Source organism: Coffea eugenioides, chromosome 2 (assembly GCF_003713205.1).
Source record: "Coffea eugenioides isolate CCC68of chromosome 2, Ceug_1.0, whole genome shotgun sequence".
Classification (NCBI taxonomy): domain Eukaryota; kingdom Viridiplantae; phylum Streptophyta; class Magnoliopsida; order Gentianales; family Rubiaceae; genus Coffea; species Coffea eugenioides.
The window spans coordinates 725,783-752,498 of record NC_040036.1 but is presented as its reverse complement, the minus strand read 5'-3'; the positions used below and the strand labels follow the sequence as shown (position 1 = coordinate 752,498).

The 26,716-nt window shown below is 43.3% G+C and overlaps 3 protein-coding genes across 7 annotated transcripts; 2 read left to right on the top strand and 1 right to left on the bottom strand.

Annotated features, from left to right (window-relative positions):
* The first annotated feature begins 750 nt into the window (after positions 1–750).
* Positions 751–2,679, top strand: LOC113761095 (protein GPR107-like). Its single transcript, XM_027303932.1, has one exon. It carries the CDS (start codon positions 841–843, stop codon positions 2,191–2,193), a length of 1,353 nt encoding a protein of 450 aa, XP_027159733.1. The 5' UTR covers positions 751–840; the 3' UTR covers positions 2,194–2,679.
* A 15,700-nt stretch (positions 2,680–18,379) lies between these two features.
* Positions 18,380–20,982, top strand: LOC113762136 (growth-regulating factor 8-like). Of its 5 annotated transcripts, none has more exons than XM_027305432.1 (4): positions 18,380–18,860; positions 19,135–19,266; positions 19,403–19,841; positions 19,948–20,982. In XM_027305432.1, the coding sequence occupies exons 1-4, from the start codon at positions 18,392–18,394 to the stop codon at positions 20,714–20,716; spliced, it is 1,809 nt and encodes a 602-aa protein (XP_027161233.1). In that variant the 5' UTR covers positions 18,380–18,391; the 3' UTR covers positions 20,717–20,982. The 5 variants fall into 5 exon arrangements, with proteins under 5 accessions (XP_027161233.1, XP_027161232.1, XP_027161231.1 ...); XM_027305431.1 differs by having other exon boundaries at positions 19,102–19,266; XM_027305430.1 differs by having other exon boundaries at positions 19,099–19,266.
* Positions 20,983–23,261: 2,279 nt separating this feature from the next.
* LOC113761975 (protein IQ-DOMAIN 14-like) lies at positions 23,262–25,642 on the bottom strand. The gene is made up of 5 exons (XM_027305190.1): positions 25,381–25,642; positions 24,953–25,273; positions 24,650–24,871; positions 24,429–24,557; positions 23,262–24,291 (listed from the first exon to the last, which is right to left on the bottom strand). The coding sequence occupies exons 1-5, from the start codon at positions 25,516–25,518 to the stop codon at positions 23,617–23,619; spliced, it is 1,485 nt and encodes a 494-aa protein (XP_027160991.1). The 5' UTR covers positions 25,519–25,642; the 3' UTR covers positions 23,262–23,616.
* Positions 25,643–26,716: the final 1,074 nt, after the last annotated feature.

The following is a 26,716-nucleotide window of genomic DNA, read 5'->3' as shown; positions in this document are numbered from 1 at the left end:
CGGAAATGGACAAAATGACCAAAATACCCTGATATAATTAAGCAAAAGACAGCTCAAAAAAATCATTTGTTTTATTCTCTAAATAGAGAGAATTGAGGGTTAAGGGGTAGAATAGGTATATTTGATAAAAATTAAGTATAAAAATTTTTTTTTAGGTTCCAATAAGTCATTTCCGTTAAATTTAACGGATTCCGTCACCTTTACAATTTAGTTCAAAGCATGAGGTATCGTGTTGTATATTTTGAAACCATAGAGGGCTTTTCTGTGTATTAGACTTACCACAGGGGACTTTTTTGTTTTTTACCCTTTTAAGAATAATAAATTGATATCGATGTTAACGGATTTATTTTCAAAATTTTAAATTTAGTGTAAAATATAAATAAATATTGAAATAATATTGAAAAAAGAGAGATATCCCAAAATGAAAAAAAAGTACTACAATTTCAATGGCACGAATAGAATATACTAGCCCAACTTGGGATAGCTTGAGTGGTTCGTTACTTCTCTTTAGGATACGGCGACCAATGTTCGAGTCTCGGGGATAACGCGTTCGAGGGGATTGGATCTCTCCTTTCGGGCTACAGGGAATAATCGAGCCGATAAAAAGAATAGAATATACCAGTAGTAAATACTGGCAGGACCTTGACAGTCAAAACCATATACCCACCGTACCACTAGTGGTAAATAGTAGCAATAATAGTAGCGTATTTTAGTAACTCAGCCCATTTCACAAGACTCAGTAGATTTATTACTAGTAGAGTACTCTGTCGGCCACGTCGCTAGACATCTACTAGTAGTGTTAAGATCCGTTCCTCACCGGCGGCTTCAGATCACAAGTCAATGGCGTCGAGCTTTTCCAGGTCCTCCCTCTTCTTCTTGGTAGGAGCAGTAATTTTCTTCTTCCTCCTTAATACCTCTCTGGCCGAGATCCGTTCGACTGAAATCCGATCCGATTCGCGATCCACCATCCCTTTTGACGAATTCGGTTTCACCCAATCTGGACGCCTCAATCTCACCATCACCCGCATCTCCTTCTCCAACTCCAAACCCCAGCTCCACCTCTCTCAACTGGGTTTCTACCTCTGCACCCGCGACTCCTGGGCCCAAGTCGTCCAACAACTCCAAGATGGTGACATCCAGTGCCCCCTCCGGTCCCAACACATCAAACCCGTCTTCAATTTCAATCATCTCAAACCCGATCACAATCCCACCCTCCACTCCTTCGAAGTCTCCGATGCGTCCGTCAAAGTCTCCGATGCCAATCTCTTCACTCTTCTCTTCTCTAATTGCGTGCCCGATTTGGAGGTCTCCATGGACGTTCACTCCGTCATGTACAATTTCAACCCCAAAACCGGTCAGCTTGATTTCTTATCCGCCGGCAAAACTTGTTTGCCTCTTGTTTACTTCTTGTTTTTCCTGGCTTACTTAGCGATGGCGGCTGTTTGGGTTTATACCCTCTACAATAACCGATTGACCGCTTATAAGATTCACTTCTTTATGCTCTCCGTTGTCATCTTAAAAGCCTTGAATTTATTGTGTGAAGCCGAGGATAAATCCTATATTAAGCGGACCGGGGCTGCTCATGGGTGGGATGTTTTGTTTTATTTGTTTAGTTTCTTGAAGGGTATCACGTTGTTCACTCTGATCGTTTTGATTGGGACTGGATGGTCGTTTTTGAAGCCATACTTGCAAGATAAGGAGAAAAAGGTGCTCATAATTGTTATCCCGTTGCAAGTCGTCGCCAATGTTGCTCAGGTTGCCATAGATGAGACCGGCCCCTTTGGCCATAATTCTGATACTTGGAAGAAGGTTTTTTTGCTTGTAGACATCCTTTGTTGTTGTGCTGTATTGTTTCCCATTGTTTGGTCGATTAAGAACTTGCGAGAGGCTGCCAAAGTGGATGGAAAGGCTGCAGTGAATTTGATGAAGTTGACATTGTTCAGACAGTACTACATCATCGTGATCTCGTATATATACTTTACCAGAGTTGTGGTTTATGCCTTGGAGACTATTACTTCGTACAAGTTTCAGTGGACTGGTCCTGTGGCTGCTGAATTGGCTACCTTGGCCTTTTACCTATTTACTGGCTATAATTTCAGACCTAAGGTGCAAAACCCGTATTTTGCTATTGATGATGAAGAGGAGGAAGCTGCTGCTGAGCAACTCAAGCTTGAAGATGAATTTGAGTTGTGATGTTTCCATCCACGTGCAGTCTTGAGGGATATCTACTAACAGGATGAGGATGGAAGTTTGTTTAACAAGAGTTTCTATATTTTCTCCAACATCAATGAGTAAGCATCCTTGTCATCATGTATACCATAAATTTGCTTCTCTCTCTCTCTCGTTTTTTTTTTTTTTGGGCTGTTGGGGTGAGGAGGGGGGCTGTTTCCTTGGTTCAAACAGTAGATACTTTGCAATCGCTGAGGTCCAATGCTGCCACCATTACTTTGTCTACCATTGCACTGGGTAGCTTGTGATTAGAATTAAAACAGTGAAGCATTACACTCTCTTTGTGAGTATACGTTTGGTGCAGAGAGCTATGTAAAATTGATGAATAATGAGCATTTGTTTTCGTCAGTATAAGTTTAGTGCAGGCTATTTTATTTTTGCTTTTTGACTTGTAATGAATGACATAGAGAGAGCCATTCTTTCATGAATTCCACAATTTGCATTTAAAGAGGTAGGTCTCCAAACTATGGAATGTTGAGCCCTCTATACTTCCTCCCCTCCCCTCCCCTCCTTCCTCCTTTTTTTTTTTGTTCTGTGTAATTGACTTTCAGGTTGCATATTGGTTGTGCATAAAACGGATTTGTGGTCGAATGTTGATAGATATACTTTTATAGTTCAACCTTGTAATCATCATGTTGTTTGCCCAGTTTAGTTTCTTTCTGAGGCTTGTTTGTGCTCCCCTAAATTTAGCTTAGGAATTCGGTGATACTGTACATCTTGTCCCCTCTTTAGGTGCTCATCCCTTCTGTCTATTTAGGGTTGGCTGAATAATTCACTTGTTTACATCCGCCTCTCAGTTTGTGGGATGGAACAGCACCAGTTCTTTTTCCATGCATGTAAAAGTAAACTCAATTGTGTCTATCGATTGGTCCTGCAAACATGATTAGATTACAATTTATCAGACAGACTTAGAAAGCAGGTCATAATTTTGACAGAGTTTTCCTCGAATTTTTTGTTTGCATAAAAATATACAACAATTTGCAAGACAATTTGACCGCCACCGCCTTTCCCGTCCTCTTGGGAAACGAACTACCCTAGAATCATCATTTAGTATACTCCTATAAGAGGAGGACACGTATCAAAAAGTCATCCTCAAATCATCATATAAGCAAAGTGCATGTGATCCTCTGTTCTCTTTCCCTATATGGACGACTGACTTTCAACTGCTGCTACTAGAGAACTCAAACAGCATCCCCGTTTAGGTTGCATTTTCCGACGCAATTTTCTGCAGAAAATGGCAATCCAAACACACCAACACATGTAAATTTTGCCATGACAGTAGTGTTAGTTGTACCCAAACATCTTGCGAAACCTGTAATTCAATTAGCCTTCATGGTCTCTGAATAGAACACCGCCTCTCCATTATTCCCAATTTCCCAAAGGCTGAGCGCCCTTAACCGCAGCCCAATTTCCCAATGCTTCTAGGTGGCCATTGGTGGGGTGGGTTCTTATAACAAAACCTTACTTTGGTTGCTAGTGACTTCCCAGCGTATAAGTACCAAGGTCCCACACCAAAGCCGCTGTCTGCGGGGCAAGCGCTGGAGCAATCGAAGGCGATCCCAGAACCCGCAGTCATCATTGCAGCAGCCGCAACAGAGTTTGCCAACCCCTCGTCAGCTCTGATGGGCATTTTCATCAAGTTTGCAATCCCCTCTTTTAGATCCTTTGACTAAATTGCCGCTAGTTTGGTCAATCTCGTGTTTTGTTTTTCGGCACACAGCCACTTGGGTTGGGAATCTTGGGATGTCATGTGTGCATTTGCGATTATTTCATATCTGCATTTGAATCCCAACTCCACTCCTGTCTTTTATGGGGGTCTGTGGTGTACTAAGAGAAGTTAGACGGGTAGCATTTACTTTACCTGGCAACCCCCCCCCTCAAAGAAGTGTCGTCTCATCCCAACGGGCATTGGAGTCCTTATACTAGTTGGGTAAAAAACAAACTAGTAAATATCTCAAATAAATCATCCAAATTCTCTCTATCCAAACAAACTCATGATGCCTGCGGTTATAACCCTTTTTTTTAATAAATAAAAAAAGTACTCGAATTTAAAAGACGCCTCTACTTGCTTCAAATGCATTACAGTTACAACACAAGAAATGGGCTCTCCTTCGATTGTGTGTCCATCCGTACTGAGACAATGAAGGAGTATCGCCGTGGCTCCGTCTTTTTCCGGTTTGCGCGTCTCCGAGTGAGCAACAAATGCGTAAAATAGCCGTCCATAGCCCATTGGACCACAAAAATAGCCCGAAAGCTACCACCCCCCAAGGAGACAATCCCCTCTTGAGTGTTGCTTTGGATTACATTTTTTAATTGGAAGTGTTTTTTTTTGGGTTTAAAAAAAATTACATGTACAATTCTGTATCTGAGATAGAAAGAACAAAAAAAAAAAAAAAAAAAAATTGGACTGCATGTCATGGGAATATTCTAATAGTTATTTTTTTCCAAAAAAAAAACATCGGGCCAATCGCCACTTTTATTTTACTATGATGGTAGAATACCAAAACTTCAAATAGGCCGTGGCTTCAACATAATACCATAATGGGAATGGAGCAACGGGGTGGTAGTCCTCTCACTGATCTTTTTTTTCTTTTGCAGTATATATTTGGGGGACCGCGGCCTATTCGACAGCTGTTTTCTCCTTTTTGTAACTTTTCGTTCCTCACGTTCACGTTCTGGCTTCTGAGTCCTATTCCTGTATCTCGTCTCTTTCACCAAATTTTAAAATTTTGAATCCTGTCCGTCTCGGTGTTTTTCGTCGAAATACATAAACAGAAAAAATACACAAAAAAGTTCGGTAGCAAAACTCGCCTGCGTCAGGTTTATTTTTCCTTTTTTTACACTTGCCTACTGAAGAGGTGATTTATGACCAGGTGAGTTGCTTCGGATATCTGGAGCAATCACTGAGCCGGATTGGTAGCCAAGGGAAGATCGCCTGCTTGGATGGATAGAGACGGGGCTATTTCCCCCGATTCTCCTCCAAAGATTAAGTTAGTTCGAGAGTAGAGAATAGTTCAAGGATGATTGGAAATAATTTAGGCTTTTTACCAACATCATCCCCCCCTTTCATCAGTGGGAGATTCCCCTATTTATAGGGGACAATTTGGAGGGAAAGATCGTGCGATCCAGGTTCCTAAACATTTGATAAAAGACCGCATATCCTCTTGATTAGACCCCTCTGGGCAGTAGGCAGAGTGTCAGAACAGTGATCAGTGTCAGAGGTCACATCCACTGTTTTTCAGTTGTCAAATCCTGAGACACGACCCCGATCGTCACTTCATCACTTCGCTTTTGAGGTGACAGGGAATATCACGTTCACTTCGGTCTTCCAAGGTCACTAGATAGCCGAGGTGAACGTTGCGGTTAAACCTAAGACCAGATTGGAATGCCGTTTCGGATAAGACCGAGTTGGGATGGCCATCCTCACTAAGCCCCTCAAGCCTCGGGGAGAAGGAACTTACTCGCCGCTTCCCGAGGCTTCCAAATGGTTTCGAGACTCAAATTGTGATGATGACACGTCATAGGCGTGTAGAGGGGGTTAGGGGGGAGGTGATGGGACGGCTGGCAGCTTTAATAACAGATCTCTGAACAGACGTGCGTCTATCGGTTAGATTGGCGGTGATTCATTAATGAGGAGAGAGAGAGTCCCCTTGAGAATTCCAAACGTGTCATCCCTCCAACTCCCCACTATCGGTCTATAAATAGGGGAACCCTTTCACCCTTTACTTTTTATTGCAAGAATTTCTAATCACCCCAGAGCAAAACCTCATAGTGTTTTTCACTTCGGCAAATCCCGAAATCCAGACTTTCTTCAAGAGTAAGTTTACCACCCCCTCCTTTTCTTTTTAATTATGGCTAAAACAGCTCGTACGCACAAGGAGACAGTAAGGCCGACCTACAGTACGGTGGAAAGGCTTGACCCATCCGAAGAGGAGGTGAGTACTTCTTCCAGTCCGAGGGAAGAGTCCGGCGAGTCGGCAGCGTCGAAAGCGTAGCAGGAACAAGGATACTTTAGCCCCGAGGTTCTGTATAATGATGATCTTGGGTCCGAAGTACCATTTGACGAGGGGGTACCCGAACTGGCTATTCCTCCGGATCTCTCAGCCGTGAACTTCGATCAACTCCCTCGTTTCAATAGTGTAATCGGCCAGGTCCAGGCGGCGAAATCATTCATAAATATCCATTTCGGCAAACTACAGTATGTATCCATCTCGGCCTAATCATCAGCTGAACGGCCTCCAAAAGGAATGGTGGCGATCTACCTCAATCAGCTGGAAGCCGGATTGAGGATGCCGACCACCAGATTTTTTCGGACGTGCTGAGATGCTGAGGGGTAAGGATAACCCAGCTGGTCCCGAACGCAGTTCGAATCCTTATTGGATTCGAGCTGCTCTGCCGAGCACTGAAGCTGACTCTCACGGCCAATCTTTTCCGCCGCTGTTACACCATCAAGAACAACGGGAGTGAGAATGGTGGTTTTATTTCGGCAATAGAAATTCCAGTGTGCCGAAGTTAGTTATGGATGCTCCCTCCTCGATAAAGGAGTGGAAACATAACTTTTTCTTTGTTCCTGCCGAAGACTTCCCCAGGGGATTCTGGTGGAGGCCCCCCACCGCGGTTAAGGATCCTTCCCCCGGGAGATGTAGAAGAAAAAAACTTCCAGAAACTCCTTGGGTCAGGCTTTCGGATTAACAGTTGGGCCTATCCCAAGGCAATCTTAGTCAAAGATGAAATCAGCCGAACTCTCATCAGCCCAGGCCATCCTCCTTATTTTTCTATTAGACTCCAGAAGCATTGTACTTTTCGATTCATACTTTGTGCTTTTTATTCACTTGATTCTGAGTAGTAATACTTCTTCTTATGTAGTGGTGAAGATATTTGACCTGATCACCTCGGGAACCGGCGAGGTACCGCCAAAGAAAAAAGGGGCCGCGAAAACTTCTACTGCTCAGCAGAAAAAGAAGAAGAGCACCGCGGCCTTTATTACCCGTTCCACCCCGGTCGTTATCCGTGAAGGAGCCCCCAAGGGTTCGGATATTTCCGAGAAGCTGGTAACCCAAGGCGTGACGGTGGCCTCCTTACCTCCGAGCCAAGGTAAAAGCATTTCGGTGCCTGAAATCCCAATCAGTGGCTCAACCTCGTGAAATCTCCATCACGTGATGCCTCAGGAAGTCGGAGAGGATAAGAGGCACCACGACGCACACTGGTGATCGGAGTGGGACATTTAGTCAACGACCGGTGCAACAACTCTCTTGTGGCCCATAAGTTGATAGTGCACTCCGTTCTACCGAGGGACCCTACGTATGCAAGAAAGTTGACCCCGCAAGAGCTGATGCAAAGTGCCTCCGTGGCGTAGGCCTTCATCATGGCCTTTTTCTCGGAGATGTCTCAACGCTACTACACCCAGCTCTCCGAGAACCAACAGCCTTCGGTTGATGCCCAGAACAGAATCTCGCTTCTGGAGAAGAAGTTAAAGGTGGCCGAGAAGGATCGCGACAAAGTCAGAGCCGACCTGGAGCAGTCCGAAGCCACTACCAATTCTTTGAGGACGGCTTTGGATGAGGAGAAGAATAGGCGATCCCAGGAGGAACAATCATCTTAGGAGGCTATTGAGAGGGCTGGGACTTCGGCACTAGAAGTCTTCCGCAAGTCCGAGACCTTCATCTGCGACCTCGGCGAGTTGACTCTACCGAGTTATATGTTCAGGTATGCCTCGGCCATTAACGAAGGCGCACACCTCCTCCCATCTGAAGAGTTGGATTCTTTTAAGGAAAAGGTCAGCTATAACGAGGATGCTAAAGAGTTGTGCAACCGCATTGTCAAGGGCATCCAGGCCAGGAAGGACTTGGCCGAGGGCCGAAAAGAGTTCAACCGATGGCTTTCGGAGTTTGAGCTCTCGCCTGAAAGAGGTGCCGAGGCGGAGGGTGCTACCGAACTTGAAGGGGGTGGCAATACGAGGGGAACCGAGGCAGGGAGCGCTTTCCGTACTTGTAATCTTTCAAGATTTCCACCTTAATACAAATCAACTTGTTCTTCTCTCTATTATCTCGTACTTTTTTTGTCTTCTGTTTTGTTCTTTGTTTCTCTTTTACCTGTCCTCTTATTTTTTTCGACCAATCAACTGATAAAGGGGAATGAAAGAATAATACGACTAGAAGAACAAAAATCTAGGGTAATGTATTTTTCATGAATAATACAATCGAAAATTTTTAGCATGCCAAGTCCGTGGCATAAAAGTGCCATATCGATAAGCTAATTTACAATAACCACCCAAACTAGACTCAACGACACGGTAAGGTCCCTCCCATCTAGGGGTTAATTTGTCTTGAGGCTCAGTTCGGCTAGCTGAATTCTTCCGGAGAACAAGGTCTTCCAGGTTGAATCGGAGATGTCTAACTCGCGCATTATAGTAACTAGCTAGGATGTTCTTGTACAAAGCCACTTTAGCTGTCGCGGTGTCTTGTTTTTCCTCGGCAAGGTCGAGGTCCAGTCGTCGTTCTTCTTCATTAACCTCGACGGCAAAGGCTGCTATTCATGGGTTCGGGATGATGAATTCGGCAGGAACCACCGCTTCGGACCCATAGGTTAGAGAAAATAGGGTTTCCTATGTAGCGGATCTCGGGGTGGTCCGGTAGGATCACAAGACACTGAGGAGTTCGTCTGCCCAAGATGACCCGACTCGGTGCAGCCTGATTTTCAAGTCATAGAGAAATGTGCGATTGAAATTCTCTACTTGTCCATTAGCTTGGGGATGTCCCACCGAGATGAAATGTTGTTTGATTCCGAGATTTTTGCACCATCTCCTGAAGGGATTATCTGTAAATTACCTTCTGTTATTCGAGATGATGACTCGAGCAAATCGAAACGGCAAACCACATTCTTCCAAAAGAATTTCTGGACAGTCAAGCCGGTTATACTCCTTAAGGATTCGGTTTCAACCCATTTTGTGAAATAATCGACTGTCATTACTAAATAAGCATGATTGTCGGTGGCTCTAGGGAATAGGCCGATTATATGTGTTCCTCATTGTTTGAATAGCCATGGTGAAATGATAGGTATCATCAGGTTGGTCGGTTGATGGTGTTCGGGGGCGTGGTGCTGACATGAAGGACAGCCGAGATCTAGGAGTTGGGCATCTCGCCGAATGATAGGTCAGAAGAACCCAAGTAAGAGGGCCTTTTTGACCAACATGCGATAGCCGACGTGAACACCACAAAGCCCCTCATGTATGTCTTGAAAAATTCTTTCCCATTTTTCGCCGTAATACACCGTAGCTAGGGTTCGAAGTAAAATCTTTTGTACAAGAGGTTGTCTCTGAAACAGTATCGGGCTGCTTTTCGTTGAAGTTTTCTGGCTTCTACTCGATCCTCTGGAAGCTCTCCCTGGCCGAGAAAACGAACCAGCGGACTCATTCAGGTTCCCCCAGGATAAACGAGACACACGATTTCTCCTGAGTAGCATGACTCGGTTAGAACTTCGACGAGAACAGTCTTGTTTAGGTAGAAGAAGGAGGTAGAAGCGAGCCGGAAAAATGCGTCGGCTCGCTTGTTCTGTGACCAAGATATCCTTTGAATTTCAAAGGACTCGAAGTGGGCAGTCAATTGATGAACGTTGGAGAGTTAGCGTTGCATGACTTCCTCCCGGGCCTCGTACTCACCAAGTATCTGATACACAACGAGTTAGGAGTCACTATTAACCAAAATATGCCGAGCACCGAACTTGTGAGCTAGTTGTAGGTTGGCGATGACTACTTCATACTTGGTCTCGTAATTAGACGCGATGTAATCAAACCGAAGTGCGTATGAACACAACTCCCCTTGCAGGTCCTCCAGGAGCAAGCATGCTCCGCTGCCCTCACTATTAGACGAGCCGTCTACGTGTAAAAGCCATCGCTGAGGCTTGGCAGAGTCCGAAGTGGGCTCCTCGTCCTTGTTAAAAATGAGCTCGACTAGAAAGTCATCTAGAGCCTGAGCTTTACTAGCCGTCCGAGACTCGTAGGATAGGTCGTACACTCCCAGTTCAATGACCCATTTAGTGAGACGCCCAGAAGCTTCAGGGTGCGATAAGATTTGCCTGAAGGGCTGATCCGTTCTTAAGCAAATGTGATGAGTCAGAAAATAAGGTTTCAACCTGCGAGCTGCATGGATTAGGGCAAGCACAAGCTTCTCTGCTTGGGTGTATCTGATCTCGGGCCCTCGGAGGACCCGACTGACATAATAAAATGGCATCTGGACACCTTCCTCCCGGATCAGCACGGCGCTCACTGCCTCATCAGCAGCAGACAAATATAGATATAACTTTTTCCCAAGCCGAGGTGAGGTAAGTGTTGGAAGGCAGTGCAAATATTCCTTTATTTGGTTGAAGGCCTGTTGGCACTCCTCTGTCCAGTAGAACTTGTCAGTCTTCTTCAACACTTTGAAGAAGGGTAGCGCCTTAGAGGCGGACTGCGACAAGAACAGGTTCAGAGCCACCAATCGCCCTGTTAACCTTTGCACATCTCGGGTACACTGAGGCGATGACATTTCTTGAATTGCCCTCACCTTATCCGGATTTGCTTCTATACTTCTTCGTGATACCAGATATCCCAAAAATTTTTTCGAGGTGACCCCGAACATGCATTTCTTGGGATTCAGCATCATCCGAATATCACGGAGGATTCCAAGAATCTCTTTCAAGTCGGATAAGAAGGCTGAGGTCTCCTGGCTCTTCAAGAGGATATCGTCCACGTATGTTTCGACATTTCAACTTATTTGAAACTTAAAGACTCGGTTGACCAAACGTTGATATTTGGCTCTAGCGTTCTTCAGCCCAAAGGGCATTGTAGTGTAGCAATACACACCCTGATTTGTAAAAAAATGTCATCTTCTCCTGGTCCTCCTCGCTCATCCCTATTTGATGATAAACTTTGAAGGCATCAAGGAAGCAGAGGATTTCGTATCCCATTGCTGAGTCCACCAAGATGTCGACTCTAGGCAATGGGTAGCAATATTTGGGACAAACCTTGTTCAGATCGGTTAAGTCCACACACATCTTCCATGTCTCCCTGTCTTTTTTTACCATGATGGGATTGAACAATTAGGTTGGGTATTGCACCTTTTTCATCATCTTTGCCGGCAAAAGTTTCTTCACTTCTTCGTCAATGGCTTCACTATGTTCCGGGCCGAAGTGTCTTTTCTTTTGTTTAACTGGACGTGCCTGAGGGTCAATATTCAGCTCGTGCACCATGAGATGGTGCGGCACTCCTATAATCTCTTCGGCAGTCCAAGCGAAAATATCTCGATATTCTCTGAGGAGATCCACCATCTGGCATTTAAGAGGCTCGAACAAGTGGATGCAGACACGAACTGTCTGATCAAATTTTGCTGGATTCAAGGAAATATCTTTCACCTCATCTCCGGTTTCCAGCCTCTTTGGCTTTCAGGTCTGCTGAAGGTGGAGACAATCGATCAAAAGAATGTTTGAACTCTTCTCTGCCCTTGGCTCAGAAGTTGAAATAGACACGGCCTGCAAGGTAGCGAAGTAACACTCCTGCGCCGCGCAAACATCACTACTCACTTCGGCAACGCCTGCCGGGGTTGAAAATTTAAACCTTAAATGGTACGTGGAATATGCCGCACATAGAGCATTGAGCGTAGGTCGGCCCATGAGTAGGTTGTAAGGAGAGTCAGCCTTAACTACGATAAAATTGACGGGAATGGTACGACAACGGGGGTGACAGCCTACAGTCACCATCAGTGTGACCATCCATTCAGGGTGTACCACGTATCCCCCGAACCCTATAAGGGGGTTTTTGATGGGGGTCAGCTGCTCTTTGGTCAACATCAGGCTTTCAAAAGTTTGAAAATACATGACGTCAATCGAACTTTTCGGGTCGACATATACCTTATTAACAATGTAATTATTGGTGAGCACCTCGATTACGAGAGTCTCATGACTACTGGAAGCAGCGAGGACGAGGTCACTAGGTCCGTAGGCGATCACCTCGGTTAGGCGGGAGCTCGGCTCAGCCTGATCAAGGTTAGCTTGCCTGTAGGTCCTCTTCCGGGAGCTTTGGTTGTATCCTTCTGTCGGACCTCCAGCTATGGTGTTAATGACCCCGGTAATGTTTGGCTCATAACCCGATCCATGACCTGGGGACCCGTCTTGGGGAGGCCTTATCTCCCTAAGATCCTCAGGAGGTCGACAACTACCTCTCTGTCCTCACCAATCGTCCCGTCGACTTTCATGACGGGAATCACTTCGGTTGTAACTCCCGTCTCGGCGGATAAACTGCTTCAAGTGCCCCTACTTAAGAGATGCTCTATCTCCCTCTTAAGATCATTGCAATCCTCAGTTTTGTGCCCCACATCTCGGTGGTACAGGCAGTAAAAGTTAGAGTTCCTTTTATCCCTTTTCCCGTATATCTTTGGAGGAACACGTCCGAGATTATTCTGCTCCATCACGAAGAGTACACGAGACCGGCTAGCATTCAAGGAAGTTAGTTCAGAATCTGGGATAGATGACTTTCCCTTGGCTATCCTGTCGAAAACGCTTCGATGATCTCGATTAGGACTTTGGAGACCGCCGCTGGTGCCAGCATCATTTCGACTTGATTCCTTATTCTTTCGAGAATCGGGTCCTGAGCGAGCCACTTGAGTCTCTCTCTTCATGCGATTCAACTCTTCAGCCTGTATGCCTTTTTCGACCTTTCATCAGAGTTTTCGAAATGTACGGGGGTATTTCTTGTGTACCCCAATATTGAACACTTTGGCGATGAGCCCATTGGTGAAAGTGGCTATATTGACCTGCTCATTGGGATTAGGTATCTGTACACTTTCAACGTGAAACCTTTGTACATAGGAACGGAGGGACTCCCCCGAATTCTGCTATATATTTAGCAGATAGCCGAGGTATTAGTCACCGGCCTGAAAAAGACGAACCGGTGGAGGAATTTATCCACCAACTCTCCCAGGGATGATATGCTCCTAGATTCTAAACCCCAGAATCATTTTCAAGCAGTCCTCTGTAAGAATACCGAAAAGGCCCGACAAATAATCGGGTCGAGTATACAGTATAGCCGGAAGGCTAAGATAAAAGCATGGAGGTGATCCATCATAAGAGGGTATGGTTAGAAGTTTGAAGTTTGGGGGGAGTCTTTCCTCATTGATGTCATCCGTGAAAGGTGGAGTCCTCATATAGTCTACCTCCAGCCTTCCCGGATGCCGAGGTTCTTTCTCGGCTCGCTTCCCCAACAAACCGCGTGAAAACACCTTGGTAAGAGAGGCAATCTTGAAAGTAACCTTGGATGAAACTCGCTTCAGGGTGCTTATAATAGAATGTCTCCTATCAGATTTTTCATCGAATGGGATCTCAGGAGATCCATCTGATTTTCTTTTTGAGGATTCAGCCTTTTGTTTGCTTTGTCCCTTAAAGTACCTTTCCAACACTTCGAAAATATTAGGATTCTCAGCCATGAACTCGGCCATTCGGGTAATGACTTCTTCATTCGCGGGCTAAGTTCCCCGGGATCCTTGTCTTTCGGGGACATCCCCTTGTTGAGCTGCACCACTTGGTTCAGCTCCAACAGTGAGAACCTTCCTGCTCTTAGAACGCGTAGGCTTCATTCTTTGATGTCTTCAAGTTTCCACAGACGGCGCCAATTGAAGAGGTGATTTATGACCAGGTGAGTTGCTTCGGATATCTGGAGCAATCACTGAGCCGGATTGGTAGCCAAGGGAAGATCACCTGCTTGGATGGATAGAGACGGGGTTATTTCCTCCAGTTCTTCTCCGAAGATTAAGTTAGTTCGGGAGTAGAAAATAGTACAAGGATGATTGGAAATAATTTAGGCTTTTTACCAGCATCATCCCCCCCTTTCATCAGTGGGAGATTCCCCTATTTATAGAGGACAATTTGGAGGGAAAGACCGTGCGGTCCAGGTTCCTAAACATTTGATTAAGACAGCACATCCTCTTGATTAGACCACTTTGGGCAGTAGGCAGTGCGTCAGAGCAGTGATCAGTGTCAGAGGTCACATCCACTGCTTTTCAGTTGTCAAATCCTGAGACACGACCCGGTCGTCACTTCATCACTTCGCTTTTAAGGTGACAGAAAATATCACGTTCACTTTGGTCTTCCAAGGTCACTAGGTAGCCGAGGTGAACGTTGCGGTTAAACCTAAGACCAGATTGGAATGTCGTTTCGGATAAGACCCAGCCGGGATAACCATCCTCACCTACCTTAGTTAATAAAAGTAGTATTAAATTTGTGTCCTATGTATAATGTAATATGAAAGAAGTTTGCATATGAACTCATCCATCATTTGGCCAAAAAGAGAGAGAGAGAGAGAGAAATCATCTATCATACTATCTTTTTTTTTTTTGATAAACATCAATCATATTTCATTTCTTATAAGATTGATAGGAATTTACAATAGCAAGAGTAATTTAAACATATCACAATCCAAACTCAGACATGGCAGCATTTGAACTTAAAACGGAGCCCCAACTTTCATATTATTATTATGAATAATATTAGAAACCTCCATTGACCTTTCTCTTAATATCACATGGTATCTCTAAGATTTTAAAAATATCACTTACCTCCCTTACTTTTGTATTTGTGTAACAAATTTTTTAAAAATCATAAACTACCCTTTTCACTTGCTAAATAAAAATATTCCTAAATCATTTTGTTCACTTCAAGAAAATCATTATCTCAGAAACAATTTCTTGTAGTATAGTGTTACCACATCATAATGTTATAACCCATAAAAATATAAATTTGAAAAATAAAAAAAATGAAAAGAAATGAAAAGAAATACACTTGCATCAATTTAACTTTATATGCTCAAAATCAATTTCTTATGAATTTATATTTTTTTTCAACATCTTATCAACCCTTGCTTAAATCATTAAATTGCACCAATCATTATAAAAATCAACTCAAAATAAGCAAATAAATCATACTCCACTTTTATCACAATCACACAAAATAAAAAAATAAAAAAAATTCAATTTATTATAACTTACAAATAAAATATTGCATAACCGTCCAAAAAATGAGTAAGAGAGAATGAGGAAGAAAAGAGAAAAAATAAGTAAGTGACTTTCGTTTCTTTTTTATTTTTATTTTTTATCTTTATTTATTTGATATGTTGTGAATTATGTGTCAAATAAAGGTTAATATAATCTTTTTATAATGACTAGAAGCGGTATGTGATATTTCTACAATTCCGAAGGTGTCAAATGACATTAAGAAAATGGCAAATTATCCAATTGGCCCTTGAACTCTTTGTCTAGGTAAAAATAAGCGCTTCATCTATTTTTTACTGACTTTAAGCCCTCGAACTTGTAAAATTGGGAACCCGTGGCCCTTTTAGCCAGTTTCTCCGGTTTTGCAACCGGAGAACCAATTCACACGAACGCCAGTGTGCTTCTTCAAAGGGCATTTTTGTCCGCATATTCTAAGCAAAAAGGGCACACATAATTTGATTTCCCTCACCTCCCTTACTCTTCCTTGCGCAACCCCCACGCAATCCCATGGCTGTCTCTGTCGCCACTGCAACAACCGCGGCCTCCCAGAAGCTCTCTCCGCTTACAACCTCTCCTCATGACAAACCCTTCTGTTCTTCCTTCTCAAAAACCCTCCTAAAACCCTGCCACCCCCGTCACCCACACCCGCAAAGTCCACTGGACCGGTAGTCTCAGCCGCTTCCAAGAATCCTATCTCCGACATCGTCTCCGATGTCTCCAACAATTATGACGACAAACCCAGAGAGGAGTGCGGCGTGGTGGGCATTTATGGCGACCCCGAAGCTTCTTGCTTGTGCTGTTTAGCTCTCCACGCGCTCCAACACCGCACCAAGAAGGTGCCGTCATCGTCTCCGTCCATGGCAACGTCCTCAAATCGATTACTGGAGTTGGTTTGGTTTCTGATGTCTTTAACGAGTCCAAGCTATCCCAGCTTCCCGGTGACATGGCCATTGGCCATGTCAGATACTCCACCGCAGGCGCGTCCATGCTGAAGAACGTCCAGCCGTTCGTTGCCTCGGAGACTTGTGTTTTGGATTTGATAGAAGCTACTTACGAGATAGAGGTGATGCCTGGTGAGGTATTGGTTGTGGATAAAGACGGGATTGGACCCCTTTGTTTGATGTCTCATCCGGAGCCTAAGTCTTGCATCTTTGAGCATATTTATTTTTCTTTACCCAATTCAGTAGTTTTTGGGAAATCCGTTTACGAGTCTAGGCGGGCATTTGGGGAAATTTTGGCCACTGTATTCCCCGTTGATTTCTAAGCCAGTGGAGGGAAGGAGGAGGAGTTATGCCCTTTTTGTTTAGAATATGCGGAAAAAAATGCCCTTTGAAGAACCACACTGGCGTTCTTGTGAATTGGTCCTCCGGTTGCAAAATCGGAGAAACTGGCTAAAAGAGCCACCGGTTCCCAATTTTACAAGTTCGAGGGCTTAGAGTCAGCAAAAAATAGATAGGGGCTTATTTTTACTTAGACAAAGAGTTCAAGGGCCAATTGGATAATTTGCCCTTAAGAAAAACCCGAGGGAAGGTTTCTGATACTATCCCTTATTTTTATTAGCATCTCATGTACCTTATGAGAGAGGAATGGGAGTTGGAGACAGATAAATCGCTGTGGCCCTCGTCAGAAATAAATTAAATAGGATTGATCCTTGTTTGGAATAAAATAATGAAAACAGTGGGGACTTGGTACGGTGGTCAAGCTTTGTCAGAGTCAGAAAACGATCTGTAGTGGAAATTATAGGGGAGAGAGGGAAGAACGAAGAATTGAGAGAGGGAGACGTTGGAAGCTGAGTGCCTTTATTGTGGTCAGTAGAGATTTCTCTACACCGTTGCGGTGCGAATGTTGGAAGCATGGGAGCAAAGCAAAGCAAAGGCCGAGAATGGCGGCAAAACACGTATTCTATTCTCCCACCCCTCCCCCCCCCCCCCACCCCACGCAAAAAAGTAAAAATAATTAAAATTAAATTCCAAGAGATACCACTTCCAGTCTGCCACTGCCCAACTACTAACTCATAATTTCATAAAAGCCCCCCGCCCATGCCCCGTACCTTCCTCACACATTAATGACTTGGGCCTCATTTGGACTGTACTCTTTCAAAGATTTTTTTTGCATTAGACAAAAAAAAAAAAAGATTTTTTTTATAGTTTTTGTAAACATATTTTTTTGATCGTTTCTTTATTTTACATATATCAAAATGCTATGATACAATTTTTGACAATATTTTTTTTTAAAAAAAAAGCAATTCAGACGGAGCCTTTTATTTTTGCATTAGACACCCGCAACTTATTACTCATCTCCCACTGCCCAAAAGGAAGACCAAACGCACAAACAAGAAACAAGTAACTGGCGTACCCCCCACCTTATCCCTAACGGGCTTCAATTTCATTTCTTTTATTTTTTTTTTGTTTTTGATTTTCCCTTTACGAACGCACAAGGAAGACTGGTGTTTAGACTTTTGAGAACAGATTGTGAGAGGAAGAGAGTGATTGACCCATTCTTTGTTTTTTAGTTATATGGGTGTGTAACTTAACCAAATTACTCGCTTCAAAATCAAGAGTTCAATCAAAGGCTTGATTACTATGAAATTACATTACTAGTACTAAGAAAGTAATGAAATTTACCAAGTAACCATAAATAGTTTTGAGCGGGTTTAAAGTGTTATTGAAGATGATATTATAATATCACTTCAGACTCTCAACTCTACTATAGGTTTCCCTACGAAGCATCATTTTCAAATTTTGACACGTGTCGCGTGAGGTCATGTAAATCAATTTGTATAACATGAATTACTATACGTGTTAAGATTTAAAGAATCGCGATGCCACTTAGATCAATTCATATAACATAAATTATTATACGTGTTAGAATTTGACCCTCAATTCATGTAACATGACTTGTCATACGTGTTAGAATTTGTTGAAGAGTAATAAGACTTGGCAAGGGAATTACATTTTGGGACCGAAGGGATGCGTGGGATTCCAGTTTGGGAAAGAGCGGGGCTCAGTATTACGTATATGCCCCCCAGTATGGTCTGCGAGGAATACACATCTAAATCTAATCTATTACTATTATCTACAACATGGGAAACGGTGAAACAATAATATAATAATATAAGACCAAGTCGTTTGAGCGTTTCAACCCCAAACATGGAAGGAAGTAGTAGCAGCAGCAGTAGCGCTGGTATCACAACCGAGTCGCATCGTACCCAATCATTTCCGTCCAACAACAGCGTGATGGATCATCATCACCGTCCATTGCTATCATCGGCCAACGGTGCTGATGATGATGATGAAGATGATGGTGGTGGCCGTGGTAGCGGTCCCTCTCAAAACGACAGCGGACCTAACGAGGTGGAGCGCTCCCCAGCACCAACACCAACACCAAAGCCTCCCAATCACAGCTGCCATCATTCTTCTAGTACCGGCCCTAGCCGCAGCAGCAGCAGCCGCGCTACTACTACTAGTACTAGTACTGGTATTGTCTTCCCTGACCATGTTGTTGTTGTTACCAACAATGGGAGTGCAACTGCTGGCTTAGCCGCTGCTGCAGCAGCAACAACTTTGCAGCCTTTTGACTCTCCTTGTTCTATTACCAACACCGCCTCCAAATCCCCAGGTATATGCACCACTATTGTTATTATTATTATTATTATTCTTCCTCCTACAACTACAAGTCAATTCATCCCTAACTAATTCACCCCCTTATTTTGTTAATATGCTACTATTACCGACACGACCTGCTGCACCACTACTCGTTTAATTTTAATTTTCTAGTCTGAAAAACTTGGCAAGAAAATGGACCAGAAAGAATACAACTTGATTTTTTTGTACTGCTGCTGATTAAGGAGGAGGAGGAGGAGGAGGGCTTGGAATGGCGGCAGCTTCAGCAGCTCTGGGTTTTCCTTTTACAGCGGTTCAATGGAAGGAGCTTGAAAGACAAGCTATGATCTACAAATATATGATAGCATCTGTACCCGTACCTTCCGATCTTCTCTTACCTGCAGATCCAACTGCCGCTCCCTGTCTGTAAATTTTTTTTTTTGTTTTTAATTTTTATTTTCTTGTCTCCTTGTTTAATTTTACTAGCTAATTTATATTTTTTTTTTTAAAAAAAAAAAACTAGGGATATTTTCTTAAAACGTGCTTGTTGTTGGGCAGCAGTGCTCCTCGGGGGGAGTCATGGAGGTGGTGGTTCAATATACAACTTGAGATATGGGAATAGAGATCTAGAGCCAGGAAGGTGCAAAAGAACGGATGGCAAGAAATGGAGATGCTCTAGAGATGTGGCTCCTCATCAGAAGTACTGCGAGCGCCACATGCACAGAGGCCGTCCCCGTTCAAGAAAGCCTGTGGAACAACTTCAGTCTTCGTCCGTATCTCCCGACGACAATCCCAACAACAACATTAGCAAGAAGTCCCGCCTTCACCACACCTCCCTTCACCCTAACCCCACTGTTGCTCAACCAAACAACCATTCCTCTCCACAGTTTCAAGGAACCGGCACCATCCAGCAGCTCAAGGACCCTCAACTTCTCGATGCATCAATTGCTTTCAATAGTATCTTTGCATCTTCTTGCAATTACAAGGAATCCAACAGGTTCCTTCACTCATTTAAGTTGTGTCTGGCTTTCCTGTTACCTCGTCTAAGTTTCTTGGGTTCTACTTATAGTCTTTTGTCCGCTCATATCAATTGTAATTCGCAGGGTTTTCGGCTGGGCCGTGGATGGGGAAGTTATGGCAGCAAATCGGGTTGAGCAAGAGTCGCTGCATTTGATGGACACCAGAAGAAGAGAGGGATTGGCTCCTATCCGGGGCTATATCTACGGCACTAACGCCTCCACTCTGCAACAGGGCTATGGCGAAGAGGGGCCATTGAACTTGTTTTCTTATGCTACTGAAATTGCCTACCCGGGGGGTATCCACAGCCGGAATGATGAGTACTACCATGCGTTCCTGAACTCTGATTTAATTGCATCGAAGCAGCCTCAGATAGACCAGCACTGTCCTCCTAGGGGCTTTATTGATGCGTGGTCAAATGGGGATTTAAAGACAATTGACGAGTCCTCCTCGGTGCCATCTTCAAAAGGGTATGGCCTGTCCCCTTCTTCTCTCACGCTTTCGATGGCTATGGCGGCAGGAAATGCACTTGATGAAGGGATGGGACTGGACGAAGATTCTCGTCCCCGTATGCCCACGCCCAAAGATAGCCCTGTTTCTTGGCTGCCTCTCATTCCAGGTGGGCCACTGGCTGAGGTTTTGCAGCCTAACTCCGTCGCTTGTGGATCAAATCCAGCATCTCCATACGCTAGTAACGGCGACTCAGTCAGCCCTCCGGCAACCACGGTTTCATCACCGACTGGCATTTTCCAAAGAGCGTTGTTTTCTCACTCTGATGGCAGCGTCTGCAACAGCCCAACTCTAGCGGCTTCGGCTGCTCCACCAGAGGTCGTCGCTTTCCAGTGGCTTAATTGAGAGTTTAAGGGGCTGCAAAGATGGTCAAGCATTTTAATTTCTTAACAGTCTATAACTTTGATTCCTTAGTTGTGGTTGCTTTCGGTTTCTCAGACGAGTTTTTTAGGCTTAAAGATTTTTTTTTTTTTTTGGAAAGATGCATTTCTTGATGCTTCCTTTGTCGTCTTAGTGTGCACCCTCTGGAATTCTCTTAATTTCCGTGGTGTAAAGGTAGTTAATAGCGTTTTGCTTCAATTGTCGGGCTATACAATCTAGCTATTAACGAACCTTTTCTTTTCTTTTGGTTTCTAAAAAGGCTCCCAGATACAGATGCTATAATAGAAAAAAAAAAAAAAAAAAAAGGAAGAAAATCCCTGGTGAGCAAGCGACTGGTGTTTCCAAAAGCTATTACAATTGAGTGTTGATGATTTTGTATAGTGCTTGATGTTTGTAATATTTGATCTTCTCGTAGCTCTTTAACCCTTGTGGGACGAGAGAGTGTTTTCTTTTTTTAAAAAAAACATTGGTGAGAAAAGAGCCAATTGGATGCTAAGAAGATTGACACGTCTGGTGCAGTCATATTGGGGAAGCAATTCCAGTTGAATCTTCTTGGAAAGCATGAATGGATGAGTCTGAACATGTTCTAAAACAGCCAGGCTAGGTAAGATATTCCCCCCTACTCTGAACTGAACATGGTTCTTCGTTAGCGCATAAACAAATATGTTGCCTTCCCAAAAAAAAAAAACATGCTTGTTGCTGGAATCCAGAGAGAACCAACACTAGCCATGTGGGGGTTAAAGGTCAGGGAGTTGAACTCCCGCAGCAGGGTTCGATATCTGACTGCCACATGGGGGTTTTTCAGGTGAATTTTTGGGGGATTTGAAAAATACATTTTTTCGGCTAGCGCCCCGTTAAGTTCAGGCTTCAGGCTACTGCGAAATAAGATGCAAACGGGGCACTGACGACGTGCTATTTGTCTGCAAAATATCTACCTACCCTTTTGCTTCTGCGTACGCGTTGGCGTCTGGTTTTGCCCTCCTTAGAGCATGATGAAAAGTCTTTTATACCCTTTGGTATTACTTGAATTAACTATTTTGCGCTTCCTTATCCATTTTTCTTCCTTTTCTTTTTTATTCTTCCATATCCGAGGGACATGATGCTAGTTTCTTCCCTTTGTAAAAATTATTTGGATAATTCTCTCTCTCTCTCTAACTTCTATTTATTTTAATATAAATATTAATTTATTATTTGCATTTTAAAGAGATGATTCATCACTTGATCAAATGTTCTTCATGATATATATATGTATATCCAAAATTGGTGTGGTAGAACAAAATAGGTGATGAAGGCTTGTAGTTAGTTTGTCTATCCAACTAGCTAGACAACTTGTGTGATGCTGCTGCTAGCCTGCTGCTAATAATAGTAAGCGCACAAGCAACTTGTGTGGCATCAAATGCAAAGCATATTTGGGCTCAGAAGGTTGAGTCGCGTCTTTGTGATGTCGCGGACACAAATTAGGATTTTTGCTGTAGGGACATATAATTACCCAAACAAAACCAACCCTTTTACTAATAAGAGTAGTATTAACTACTAACAACTGCTAAGGATGGTTTTGAAACTGTTCTGATGCTTATGCTTACTACTTCAGTCATTCTCTTGTTTTTCTTCACTTTCCCACACTCACTACTATCTTTTCTTAGGTATCCCAAAAAAAAAAAAATCGGAAATGTAGAGTTGATGGGTGAGAAAAAGTCGTATGTACGGAGTGGATGGGGGCCATTTCGTTTCGCGTACTATATACTACTACATCTTAGCTGTAGGGCTGTTAACTGCTGATGGTTTCTCAAGGACACCGTTAGGTGTGCCGTGAATAATAGAATCGTTCCAGCATCTGTTTATTTTTCTATTCTGATTCTGTTTTATGGAAATGATAGATGATTTTCTGGGCAAGACGAAAAAGAGAACTGAAAGTGAAAGATTGTCGTCTACCATACCAAAACTTCTATCGACTGCTGCAAGTCTAAATTAATTAAATTCGAACGACACAATTTGCATATTCGTCCATTTGACTATTCTGATTGTGAATCACTTGCCCTGTGGCTGGATTGCATTTCCATTGTACAACTTTAAGACATTTGAGCGTTGCATGCTACTTGCTTTCCACTCCGACTTGGGCATGTACGAGGTTCCAAGATCACACCTGAATATGGATTGTTTAATTAATTCGCAATTTCTACTTATTAACCTTCTGGCTTGCTATCGAGGAAACTTGGTGGTCAAAAGTTTGAGGAGGATAAACTTCAAACTTTGCTGCAGAACAAATATATATTAGCTTAGTCGGCCGTTAATTTGACTCCTCAATTCGACATGAACGTTGTATTTTTGCTGCTTCTTAAGAAGCCTTTGATACACGTTCTTGAGACTAGTGTGGATGCCTGTACTAAATTCTTCTATGAAACTTCAACCTCTTCAGGATCTGAATTCGAGACATCAGGTTAATCATCATTTGGCTGGTTCATCCCGTGAAGATTAATACTCATTGTGGAATAAGGTTGAGAACAATGCGTCTAACAACTTTGGTTTGTTAGGAATTTAACGAATTCACATGTCACTCTCTAAAGTCTAAAGCTAAAAGAAACAAGTAACTAGAATCGAGAAGTTTATGAGTGCTAACACTAACAGGCCTAATACTTACTTAGTGCTCAGTTGTACATGCATCCCCAAACCACTTGCAGAAAATCTTTGACACTCTCAATTCGAAAATCAATGACTCGCGCTTTTGTTGATCAACTAAAGTTGCAGTTGTCTGAACTCTTCTCCCTGCATGTTATTTTGGCGGCTTTGATCAGCTGATCTGAGCTATCTCCTTACTTCCATCAGTTGGAGAGGTCTCTCAGCTCGTCAGTGCATCAAGAACACATCTATGACCTCTGCTGATCCTCAAGAACACAGGTCACAATGTTGGTACATATGGGGTTCTTCGACGAGTGATGCCATCTGGGAGTAATATCTACATCGCTGTATGGATCTGGAGCTGTGAATAGCAGTCGTTTCTTCGCTGATCCCCTCTTTTCAGTCTGAGGGGTTGAAGGCCTTTGTCTTGGCGTACTTGATGACCGAGCTCGAGCATTTGTTGATGCCGTGGCTGCCATGTACTTTGGTTTATGTGCAGGAACAGAGAAGTTGGAGCAAGTTGGAGTGTGAGCTGCTGGACTGTATCTCTCTTCTCTTTGGCAACGTGGGCTAGCTGAGTGCATTTTGAGAGGTTTTATTCTCACTGGGGATTGAGGAACAGGTGGTTGGATGGACAACTCGGACATCCTATGGAGAGGAGATGAAGTTGTGAAAGAGGATGGCCAGTGTCGACAGTCCTGGTAATTGCAAGCTTGTCTTGTTGGGAGATTCTGAGCTGTATAAGTGCAAGGTCGGATGCTGCTGTCCATTTCAACAATGTTAACGGAATCTTTTTCATCACACGAGGCTCTGCTGATTTCTTTGGGCTGCTTATTTATCCTGTCAAAGGACTCGTATAATACGGGGTTCTCTTCATATGCTGCTTTGTCCACTGAAATTTGAGCTTTGCCAGTTTTCCACATCTATTCGTGACAACATTAGAGGTTTCTTTTTTCAAAGTATTGAGAGGTAAGATGCATTGTTTAAGACTTTCAGCTGAAGAATGTCGTACCAAAAGATGAAAAAAAATGTCGAGGAAAAAACAGAAATAGATCAAAACCTGTCGAGAGAAGGCCCGAGAAAGATGCATTCCAGGTTTTGAAGCAACTTCTTCTGTTTCCTGCAACAGGTCATGGATGTACATTGGCGGTGGGTATTGACCATCAACTGAACCCCTTGCATCCCTGGACTGCACGCAGAGTTATGAAAGAGCTAATCAAAATCTCAAAGCAACAGGAGCATGAGAGGATTTTATTGACATCTCTTAGGAATCACATTAACCTTCTTGGCCGTGGTAAGAGGTCCCCATTTGCTGTTAGCATCACTACGAAAAATATATCCTTCACATGATAGCCTCTTTCGTTGATCACGCGCTTGAGCTTGCAAGCGGATAAGAGCTTGCATGCATTGGAGTGTCATCTTTGCTCGTTCGCGGACATTATGGCCTCTTACTAAGGCTTGCAGCTTTACAAGCCCTTTAAGTGCACGTAGTGCCCGTCTTGCCTAAAAACAGGAATATATTCATCAGCTCTTGCTTTAGTTTCTGAACTTCCAAGAACGTGCAAAATGGGAGTAGTAGATTACCAAATACCCTCTGAAGGCTGATTGAATTAAAATAGCTGCGCGCCGCTGTCCATCTGAAATGGAAGGCCTAGTAAGCCTCAAAATTTCTGCAGCGGCCTCTGCCGTCGCAACTGCTGCTTCAGTAGCCACTTTTGTTGCCATAGCCACACCAATTGCACATTGTTGCTGGGCCATCTCTGGTGCAGAAGTCCCTGCCAGATTTGCGCCTGACATATTGGCTGATGCATTTGAGGCCAAGTTCATTTTTTGGGTTTCATCACGCTGTATTGTTGTTTCGCAAGACCAAGGCTTCTGGAAAATCCATCTTCGTTTTCCCCTCTTCTGAGAAGAAACAAGAAAAGAAGAAAAGCACTTGATTTTAACTCTGCAATCACCATTTACTTTGACCTCCGTCAAGCTTGTATGAGATCTAATCTGATATTGTTTACCTTTTCTTCTTCTTGTTGGTCATGTTCCTGATCCCTTCTTTTGCCGCTCTTCTTCTCATCTTGGTGTCGGTCTTTTGCAGGAGATGTGAAAGCCTTTTTCACCACGTTTAACCAAGAAGTTCCTCCAATCTTCCCCATGCACAGTTTGTAATTTGAAGAAGTTTACTGGTCCAATGGAGGGAATCTATGGGCTCCGAAGGAAATAAGATCCAGCGAGCGAAAAGAATTGCAGTCCCCGGTATATAGGAACGGAAATTGCATATTGCAACTTTAATAATTGGCCAGCTGCGAAAGCAGAAAATTGTCGACTGCCTTCTGTGGCATGCAAACTGCAAAGGACTCACAGTGTAATGTTACCTACTCGTCAAACACGAAAGAAAGAATGCCTGTTCTCCTCGATACTGCTGAAAGCTGTGAGAGAAACATCACAGCATGAACGAACGCTTTCCTTTGTGGCTCTGAAAAATACAAAAACTGAAAAATTCTGCTGCACGTGCTATGAGATGATGAAGGGCTTGGAAACCAATGCTAGTGCGATTCTTGGGGATTTTCGAAATAAATGACCTGCAATGCCTAAATAACTAAAGTTGCACTAGTAGTGCTGGTTGAAGGTTCATGCAAAATCGGGTTGGCTGGGGATCACTTTGAGGGATTGGCCAAGTAGGAGGACAAAAAATATAAACGGATGTATTATTGAATGAGTCCATAGTCGGGATTTGACTTTTTCTGTTACTTGATTATCATTAGCCTAAGGGTGTACTCGAGCTTGAATTCGATATTTTTCTGAGATATTCGAGCTCCAATTAGAATTTGAATGAGCATTTAAGGCGAAATTCGAACTTGACTCGATAAAATTGTAGCTTAATTCAAAAGCTCGATTCAAAATCTCATTTAAGCCTAAACAAATTCATGTACTCAACGACGAGTTTCGAATCAAGTTGTTAATCAAGTTGGTCGCGAGCTACTCCCTGTCAACTTTCATCACCCCTACCCTTGCCAAGTTGCCACAAATGTAGAGTTTAAATAGGAGGGAGAAATTATCCTACTTGAAAGTTCCAGACTTTCCTAAGAGTAAGAAAAAAAAAGAAAGAAAGAAAGGAAATGAGGCCACTGCATTCTAAATTAGATACTCAACAAGGATAATAGCGTTCCGCCATTCTGCCTAGTTCGGAATTAATGGATATCATTACATATATGCATTGATCCTTGAACCACTGCCATATTCACGAATGCTTCTCTTCGGTGTATTTTCTCTTCATTTCTTACGATGCACATTTAAATGCATGATAAATGTCTTCATTTATTAAAAAAAGATCTTTTTTGTTTGATTAATCCT